The sequence below is a fragment of the Callorhinus ursinus genome, unplaced genomic scaffold (genome assembly GCF_003265705.2).
Source record: "Callorhinus ursinus isolate GAN/ISIS: 27379988/994484 unplaced genomic scaffold, GSC_fseal_2.0 scaffold12, whole genome shotgun sequence".
Taxonomy (NCBI): domain Eukaryota; kingdom Metazoa; phylum Chordata; class Mammalia; order Carnivora; family Otariidae; genus Callorhinus; species Callorhinus ursinus.
In genome coordinates, this window is record NW_027397074.1 from 45,711,713 (window position 1) to 45,721,825 (window position 10,113).

The 10,113-nt window shown below is 41.6% G+C and overlaps 1 protein-coding gene across 2 annotated transcripts; it reads right to left on the reverse strand.

The window, feature by feature from the left end:
- Positions 1–856: 856 nt before the first annotated feature.
- GGCT (gamma-glutamylcyclotransferase) lies at positions 857–9,569 on the reverse strand. 2 transcript variants are annotated; one of them, XM_025873100.2, is made up of 4 exons: positions 9,222–9,569; positions 5,035–5,180; positions 3,795–3,930; positions 857–1,688 (listed from the first exon to the last, which is right to left on the reverse strand). In XM_025873100.2, exons 1-4 carry the CDS (start codon positions 9,360–9,362, stop codon positions 1,545–1,547), a joined length of 567 nt encoding a protein of 188 aa, XP_025728885.1. In that variant the 5' UTR covers positions 9,363–9,569; the 3' UTR covers positions 857–1,544. The 2 variants fall into 2 exon arrangements, with proteins under 2 accessions (XP_025728885.1, XP_073755125.1); XM_073899024.1 differs by lacking the exon at positions 9,222–9,569 and adding an exon at positions 7,632–7,781.
- Positions 9,570–10,113: the final 544 nt, after the last annotated feature.

Below are 10,113 nucleotides of genomic sequence, written 5' to 3' on the forward strand. Positions count from 1 at the left end.
TTTAGGTGGGTGAGATAGATTACGAAAATAATATTCTATTTTTACATCAAAGCTCATCCTTGCTCATTATATTACCATAACTGAGTTCTAGGTACTGACAAACTTGGTCTTCTTGGGAGGAGTTACGAACTGGAGGAAACTAGAATATTAGAAGTGTAACAGCTATAAAACATGATCTAACCTGAAGTCTATGGTTCAGTTCCACTTCATCAGCTGTAGCTGAAAAGTTCTTTGGTTATTTTTCCCAAGAGAAACAAATCTTTATGTTCCTGCAGCTAGCTCATTTCATTCCAATAACCTGTTTCAAAAGTCTAGCTCACTGCATTCCAGAGACCTGGTTTTTTGATAACCAGTGCTGTTTTATTCATGACTCTTCTTTCTTCCATTTGTTCAGTAAATAAATTTAGGAAGCCAAGAGTCAAACTGGAGCTTTCAAAAAATGTTTTCCGCTCATAATCTTAACTCTTCTACTTTAAAATCCTGTTCCAAGGATGGCTCTGTATAAACTTAATTCTTCAATAAGAACATTAGTGATTTCTAATACTTATTACGTGCCAGGCTCGGTTCTAAGCTTATTACATATATTTACTCCTCAAAATAATCCTATGACATAGGTGTTTCAACTGCCCTCACTCTATAGATGAGCAAACTGAGGCAAAGAGTCAGATAACCCAAAGTCTCCCAGCTAGAACGTGGTAGAACTGACAATTGATCCTAGGCTGTCTGTCTGGTTCCAGAGTCTGTGCAATAATCCTGTAGTATGGACTGTGTATAGCCAACATCAGACCCAGTATGGGTGAGGACATGAGTCTCTAACAAAGTGAAATATAGTACTTCAGTAGGGAAGACAGGTTAAACCACAAATACATTTATTTCTCTAAGAACAGTATGCTATTTTTAAATTAAAAAAAAAATTATCAACTGTCTCTGTAGTTTGCTTGCTCTTATTAAGCTGATTTAAAAAAATCCCAGAGCAGAGCGATTCACCGGCACGATCGTTAAGTTGCAAATATCTCCTCTGTCACAGAGCAAGAATACACTCAACTCCAGAAAATAACTTTAAGTGTTCATGGAAGGAGTACCCACATCCATTTGTCATGCATTCCAGTGCATCATGGCCTCCTTTTCAATGATCTAATTTTTTTTTAAAGATTTTATTTATTTATTTGACACAGAGAGAAAGAGAGCACAAGCAGGTGGAGCGGCAGGCAGAGGGAGAAGCAGGATGCCCGCTGAGCTGAGAGCCTGATGTGGGGCTCCATCCCAGGACCCTGGGATCATGACCTGAGCCAAAGGTAGACACTTAACCATCTGAGCCACCCAGGCGCCCCTCAATTATCTAATTTCTAACCAAGTTTCTTTTTTGAGTCTGAATACAAGGAATTACCTAAGTAAGATATCCCTTTAGAGCACTGTTGAAAATATATTAAACATAGAGATACCTCAGATCTCTTTTCTAAATGTTAAAAATATATTAGCACATACAGAAAATATCTGTATTTTCTATTATAATTTAGATTTCTATCTAAAATATCTATTATGTTCTATTGAACTTTTGTTTCTCCCTTTTTGATAATGTCTTCAATTTCTTCTGAGACTTCTCCTTGGTAGTCATTTGGTTCTATTGCATTTAACTTCTTTTGATACTCCAGTGGCAAACCATTTTCTTTTGCACCTAGGCAAATGACCTAGAAATGGTTAAAAGAAACCAAAAGCACCTTTTAATTAGGAATACAATTTAATATACCACAGCTTTATGTGCAGTATCAAAGTATGAAATACTAGCTTTCAGATAACTCTAGAATAAACACTTATAGAACAAAATAGAGTCATTCCTCTTAGAGTGAGCATAAATGTGCAGGGAGTTTTCAAGGCCACATGATACATTCTCATGGAGTATCAATTTTACTCGATAATATGGCTTAAAATATTTTTAAAAACTAAAGTATAATTAATATACAGTGTTATATTAGTTTTAGGTATACAATATAATGATTTAACAATTCTTTACATTACTCAGTGCTCATCATGGTAAGTGTGCTCTTAATCCCCTTCACCTATTTCAGCCATCCCCCGCCCACCTCCCCTCTGGCAGCCACCAGTTTGTTCTCTGTAGATAAGAGTCTGGGTATTTTTTTGTCTGTTCATTTGTTTGTTCATAGATTCCATGTATGAATGAAATCATATGGTATTTGTCTGTTTACCTTATTTCACTTACCATGATACCTTCTAGGTCCATCCGTGTTGCTGTAAATAGCAAGATCTCATTCTTCTTTATGGCTGAGTAATATTCCATTGTATGTATGTATGTGTACACACACCCACACCCACACCCACACCCACACCCACACCCACACCCACACCCACACACACGTCTTATTTAGCCATAACTATGGATGGACACTTGGGTTGCTTCCATATCTTGACTATTGTAAATAATGCTACAGTAAAATAGGGGTGCATATATCTTTTCAAATGAATGTTTTCGTTTTGAGTAAATACCCAAAGTGGAATTACTGGGTCATATGGTAATTCTATCTTTAATTTTTTGAGGATCCTCCGTACTGTTTTCCACAGTGGCTGTACCAGCTTGCATTCCCACCAGCATCGCATCAGGGTTCCTTTTTCTCCACATCCTCGCTAACATTTGTTATTTCTTGTGTTTTTGATTCTAGGCATTCTAATTTAAAATATTTTTATATTAAGATAAAAACTTATTGTATAGAACTGGCAAGATTTATTAAGAAAAAGCACCATTCTTTAAAAAAAAAATGTAAAGTTTACAGGGAGCAGTTTTAGTTTAATCTGGGAGTCTACTCTACCTCTGATATGAAATGAGCTAATAGATGGCAACCATGTTCGGTGGGTACTTCCCAGATCCATACCAGGCTAATTCCTCTAGGTTCCATACTAGAAAATTCCAGATTAGGCCGAGGAACTGGGTGATCCACTCCACGTGCCATGTCCTGACTGGGCCTTCCAATAGTACCTAAGTTTGGGTTTCTAAAAAGGGATGTTGGGGTTTCTATCCCACATTCTTCTCCTATGCTTGTGGGAGTAGTTTCTCTGATTTTGAAAGAGTGTGGCTTTGGGGCGCCTGGGTGGCTCAGTCATTAAGCATCTGTCTCTGGCTCAGGTCGTGATCCCAGGGTCTGGGATTGAGCCCCACATCGGGGGGGTTCCCTGTTCAGCGGGAAGCCTGCTTCTCCCTCTCCCACTCCCCCTGCTTGTGTTTCCTCTCTCACTGTCTCGCTCTCTGTCAAATAAATAAATAAAATCTTAAAAAAAAAGAGTGTGACTTTTTTCCCTCCATCTAGGGATGGAAAACATTTCAGCAACAGGAAATGTGTTTTTCCCCCATAAAAATGAATCTTGGTGTTATGAAATACTGTTTTGTGGAGAAAAAATGATTACAAAAGCCTATGCATAGAATAAATCCACTAAAAATACATGCATACATGTTATTTTCTACTTTGGGAAAGAAAACACATATCTAGAATTATGGCTCATATAGATTTCCGAAGTCTTTTTTAATAAATCTGTTTTAGGAACATGGTTCTATCATTACAAATAAATCTGAATATTTTTCAATTTGCATGTTAGGTAAATAACTATCATTTTTGCATTAAAAACATTTTTATTAAAATGAAGTGTTCATAGGGGTAGGGCAGGCAAAAAAATAAGTGTTCGTGTAGAATTTAATGCGCACATAGTCTTTTTAAAGCAAGATATTTTTTAGTTTAGCTCAGTGAAAATTAAAAAGGAATCTCCAACAGTCTTTGTAAGTAGCTTACCTTTTTATACTGGGGGGATGGGGGAGCACTCTCATAATTTTTCATCTGATAACTTCGACAGGTTATTTCTTTTCCTTCTTGAGTATAAACATTAACTTCTATTGGGACATATGTTCCACTTTTAACCCCTTCTTGCCTGAAACCAGAACAGTCAAATTTTAACCATATATGATTTAGCCACGTTAGTTTATTGGATTAAAAATTTAACTATATATGGATGTACTTGCCCCCTTTGTATTTTGGGGTATGGTAGAACATATTATAAATACTACCACATCAAAAGTAAACCTAGCATTTCAATTGGAAAGCCTCAGATTTAGTATTACTCAGTACACTTCTAACAGATCTCTACATTTATCCTATATAAACCCATGCTTGAATATAGTTATTTCAATCTTTATACCCCTTCAACACTGCTCTCTAGGCTACAAAAAATGACTATGTGTTCTGACAACAAGAGACTATCCACCCAGAGAAAAGTAGAGAGAATGGCTCCCTCTTATTCACCAGTGACCTAAAGTATCATGCATATCAGAAAATGTGTTCTTTTCAAGTCCTACTCTTTTCTGCCAACTTTCTTTGTATACATGCTCTGCCACACAACTGGAGAGTTCTAGTTATCAACAGTATCAAAACATTTCTAGTACGTTGTCAAAGTTTTTACAAATTATTACTTTTTTACTGATTCAACTGCCACCTTAAAGAATTATTTTTTAAAAACTGACTCTAGTAAAAACTGAACTGCTTTTGAAACCGATAAAAAGATATAACAATTACAAACATCTTCATGCCTTTTCACAATATGAAACTACAAAGAGATTTTTTTTAATAAAAGATAAATAAAACAAAAATAAAGATTTCCATTTTTTTACAGAAGAGATTATAACTATCCCCCAAATCTCAACTGGAATAAGTGACCCTTCTAGGCTTTTTTTTTTTTTTTATGTAGGCTCTATGCCCAATGTGGGGCTTGAACTCCCAACCCTGAGATCAAGAGTTGCATGTTCTACAGACTGAGTCAGTCAGGTACCCCTAGGCTTTTCTTTTTAGGATATGCACATTATACTTTTTATGTTAATGCTACAGTGTAAAGAATGTAGTATATGGTTTTGAAAAACCAACACATATATATATATATATATATATATATATATATATATATATATACACACACACATCTTTGCATATGATCCACTTTCTGAATTAGTTATTATTTAACTTATAATTAGAAGCCACCTACTTATCCAGAGAACTCAAATTGCTTTTGTTCATTTTCCATACTACTCCCCATACTTCATCGCCAGGACTTTGAAAAATAGTGGCTATACCTCCATGCCAAGTTTCACTTGTTTTGCCTTGGGAATTGCCAAAGTCAAGCTTATAATCCTACAAAGGAAACCAAAATGATATGATCAATATCCACTTGAACCAAAATTTCCCTCTTCAGTGTAAAAAAAAAATTTACCTTGAACTCCATGCAATTAAAACATAAACTTTGAGTTCTTTCTCTGTATAAGAAGCTGTAAAAAATACAAAGATAAACAAAGACCCGGATCTCAAAGACTATATTTTTTCATATTTTTCTTTAAAAATGAAATGTATACTGAATATATATATGTATATATATTTTACCATAAATGGGTTTAAAAAAAACCCCATAATCCCAATGCCTTAATGTAACTATTTTCATTTTTAAAAATTTCTTCCCAGTCTACCTACATACGCATAGATTTTAACTTAGAGGCAACCATAGTATACATAATTGTTGAAGCTGGGTAGCTACATAGGGGTTACAACCTACTTTTATGTATATAGAGAGTATCCTGCTAGCATATATCACCATGTTTGCCCTCAAGGAGCCAGCATTGGAGGGTGATTAATCTAGCACTCATGAATTGTACTATCATATCTATAATAAACATTAAAAGCAGCTAATACTAGTACATTACTAGGTTCTATAACTGCATTATGAGCTTTATGTGGACTCATTTTTATCCTGCCAACAACTTTATTATACCCATTTAACAAGAAAAACTGTGGCTTATAAAGATTAAGCAACTTGCCCAAGGTCTCACAACTAATAAGTAATGGAGCCAGGTTTCTAGTTTATTTTTATTTTTTTTTAAAGATTTTATTTACTTATTTGACACACAGAGAGATAGAGAACACTAGCGGGGGGAGCGGCCGGCAGAGGGAGATAGAGAACACTAGCGGGGGGAGCGGCCGAGCAGGGAGCCCAATGTGGGACTTGATCCCAGAACTCTGGAATCATGAGCTGAGCTGAAGGCAGATGCTTAACCGACTGAGCCACCCAGGCATCCTGCCAGGTTTCTAGTTTAGCTTCTTCCCTATAGAGATGGGTAATCAGAGGAGAGAATCTTGGGGAAGATTAAAAACTCTTACTTGGCCATTTGGTGTAGAAAATTTCTTTCCATCTTTCCAGAGCTTAGTTTCCTTAATAATAAAAAAAGGTTGGACTAGATACTAAATTTAAGGTTTATATTTTATCCCTGTCACCTTTATTTTCTTAAAAATGTCACATTTCAGGAAAAAGGTTGGTTTGAGTGACCAATATCTTCAATCGGTATACCAGATGTTTTAGGGCCAAGCAGCCCTGGCAGGACATCAGGAGAGCCGATAAAAAGTCACAACCACATTAGGTACTGGTTGTCTAAACCCAATAGACAATTTTCATTCCTCCTCTTGCTCCACTTTTCAGCTGCTTCCGACAGGGTTAACCACCCTGTCTTGATCTGCCTCCTTCCTGACTTTCAGACTGTTCCCTGATCTCAATTCCCTTTGCTAACTCCTCCTCCATACCTGGTCTTTAAATGGTAGAGTTGCTAAGGGCTCAGTTTAGGCCCCTTTTCTTGTTCATCATCAATTTGCTCAAGACAATCTATCCCTTCTGATAACTTCAAATACCATCCAATATTCCAATCATCTTTTAATCAAACCCAGATCTCTCTTCTAAACTTCAAAAATGCTTAGAACAGGGCCTACCACACAGTGAGTACTTAATAAATGCTAATATTTTTCTGCTCACTTGGATGTATAACAAACATCTCAAACTCAGTTATGTTTAAGCTGAGCTTGACTTTCCCTCCAAACGGACTCTCCTCTTTACAAATATCACCATCATCCACCCTATTGCACGAAAAACCTTAGTCACCCCTGTTACCTCTTCCTCCCTTCACAATCAATCACCAAGGCCTAACGTTATTATCTCCTAAATATCTCCCCAACCCATCTACCTGCCACGGCTACCACTCCAGTTCAAGGTGCCACTATCTTTAGCATGGATTGCTACAAAAGCTTTCTAACTGGGCTCCCCACATCAACTGTTGTCTCTCCTTCCAATCCATTTTCCATAGCAACCAGAATGAGCTTTCAAAGTTGTAAATCTAATCTTTCATGTGCTTAAATTCTGCAATGGATCTTTTCATTGCTCTCAAGATAAAGACCAAAGTCCTCTTTGGCCTCTGTGATCCTGTAACATGTGGTCCTTCCCTACCTCTCTAGTTGTCAAGCAATATCCTCCTCACACACTAAACTCCCGCCACAGCAGCTGATGATCCAGCTTCTTCTTTCCTGAGGTCATTTGTACATGCTGTTCCTTCTCTTTTGTCTCCCCTTGCCCAATCATTCAGGTCTCAGCTTAAAAGTCGTATTTTCAGGAAGAGCTTTACTAAGCTCTTAGGACAGGACCTCCAAGTCATACACTCCCATAGCACCTTGTAGGTCTCTTTTTCTTAAAGACTTCACTTTTTTTAGAGCAGTTTTAGGTTCACAGCAAAACTGAGAGGAAGGTACAACATGTCTCCTTTTTAAACTCACCATATCTGTAACTGAATAATCACTTGTTTGATAGCTCTTCCACTTGTCCCAACTATAAGCATCTGAAGTTCTTTTCCACATTTGGGCAGTTCCCTACCTTAGGAGTCTGGGTAATAGAAAGTGTTAGAGCCCAACTCCCATTTTTGAGGCGTCAAATGCCAGCAGTTGGTTCTCGCAGCTTTGCTTGCAGTCAGGACATGGGCACGTGGCCATGGGTTAGCCAATCAGGACACCCACCTGCAACTGAAATAGAAGCTAGTGCTAGTGCCCAGGGACAGCAGAAACTACATCCTGCAGGTGGTGGCCACATCTAGGTTTCAGGAACTGCAGGGGTGTAGTGACAGTAGCAGGCAAGGTCCGGAGCAGACAGGGTCAGTGATGCCCAACTTAGTGTCCATGTTTACTAAGTTCAGCAGAGGCGCACCAGTGGCCTCCTGGGCTGGGTCTATCTGTGATACTGGCTGTGGTGGTTGCTGTACCTCCCTTTATGCCTGCCTGTTTTTTGTTTTGCTTTTAAAGTAGGCTCCACATCCAAAGTGGGGTTGAACTCACAACCCTGAGATCAAGAGTCCCATGCTCCACCCACGGACTCAGACAGGCACCCCTATGCCTCCCTGTTTTGTCAGTTCTGTGGTCCTACCTTCCTGGTCATTCTGTGAACCCTCCAACAGCCTTTCAACCCATTCTTTTTCCGCTTAAATCAGCCACTTTCTGTTGCTTGCAACTAAGAACCCTGACAAGGGCAGCAGAGACCATGTTTGTCTAATCCGACAATGTCAAAAGCTTTCGTACATAATTTTTTGGTGTGTCCCTCCTACAGACATGGACAGGTCCTCCGGGCAGCCCACTTTATCACTTTTGTATCTGCAGGGAAAAAAATCCACCAAAGGAATGAACGGATTGTACTGAAGAGCAATTATTTTTAAGTTTTTATTTATTTAATTTCTACACCCAACCTGGGGCTCGAACTCAGACCCTGAGACCAAGAGTCACATGCTCCTCCGACTGAGCCAGCCAGGCGCCCCTGAAGAGCAATGACTTTTACCAAGGTGTGTTATGGTTCACCCAGCCACCTGACTGAACTGAGCACGGCTCTTACTATGACTACGATAGGTGCCGGTGCCGGCCGTCAGGACCTCTGGCATCGGGAGCGAAAGCCAGGTGAACTGAGTTTTACAATACCAGCGGACAAGCCCTGCAGCGACGGTGTGTGGTAGGGAAGAGAAAGCCACGCGTTCCCTGACTTGGGACAGAGAAGGCGTCTGGGAGGCACGGAGCGGATGGATGCTGTGAGCGCTCCCCTAAGTCGGTGGGCAAGACAGAGGCGGCCAGGTCCGGGCAGAACGAGCCTCCCGGGGAAAGTCAGCAGGGGGCTCAGGGCGGCCCGGGGGCGCACAGCTGCCAGGCGGGCACAACGCTGTGGGGGCGAGGCGGGAGGAGGGCAGAAGCCAGACGGTGAAGACAGCTCCGACGTGCTCTTATCAGCAAGAGCTGCATTCCCAGCCCCGAGAAAACGACTTCCCGAAATCCTGCCCTCTCGTCCGCAGGGTGGGCGCGACGCTGCAGGGGCCGCGCGCGGGCAGCACTGACCTGCAGGCGGGCCACGCAGCAGAACGCGGCCGACGGGTTTCGGAGGTGGATCCGCTCGGTCAGCAGATTGCTACCGTAGGCGAAGTACAGAAAACTCTCCCCCTCCTGGCCCCGGAGGTCCTGACAGCCCGAGTTCGCCATGCTCCACCAGACACCCGCGCGGCCCCGGGGTCGGCGGTACGACTGTCAGAAGAGGACTGCGAGCGCCCCAACTCCGGTGGCCAACTAGCCGGGGCCTCTGGAGTTGGCGGAAAGGCGGGAAGCGTGGGCCGAACGAATCGGATGCGACCGCTCTTCTGATTGGCTGCGGGGCCCAAATATTGAGTCTCCCCCTATGATTGGCCAAGCCCGCCACCTCCTCTTCGCTCTCCAGTTAGTACTCTGAAGTGCTCAGCTCTGAGGCGACCGGGAGCCGATTCCTCATTGGACATACTCCCCTGTTGTCCCGCCCCGATGCTCAAGGCTCCGTGCGATTGGTGGGTGGGCGGGCGCTACGCGGAGGCGGGTCAGGTCCGGTGGGTTCGGTTTGGGGGTTGCGCCGCGTGGTTCCGAACCAGGCTTTCTCACCTTCAGGTGGTGCATGTGTGGTTCCAGGCGTTTCGTGCTCTTTAGGGCACTCGCCCCCGCTCTGCCCTCCCGGTTCATTTGAAGCAGTCGGTCACGATGGGTCAATTTCCCCCTCATGCTGGTTCTCGCATCCCCAGCCCTGATCACTTAACGTGGAGAAGACCCTCTGAATGTCTGGGACTCCCTTCCCTGGTGGAAGTAGCGTGCCGGGTTCAAATCCCGACGCTGCCATTTACTGGCCACGTAAGCCTGGGCACCTCTTGTCAGTTTCCTCCTCGTAAAACAGCGATTTTAACATAAATTATGATCACAGTTATATAACTTA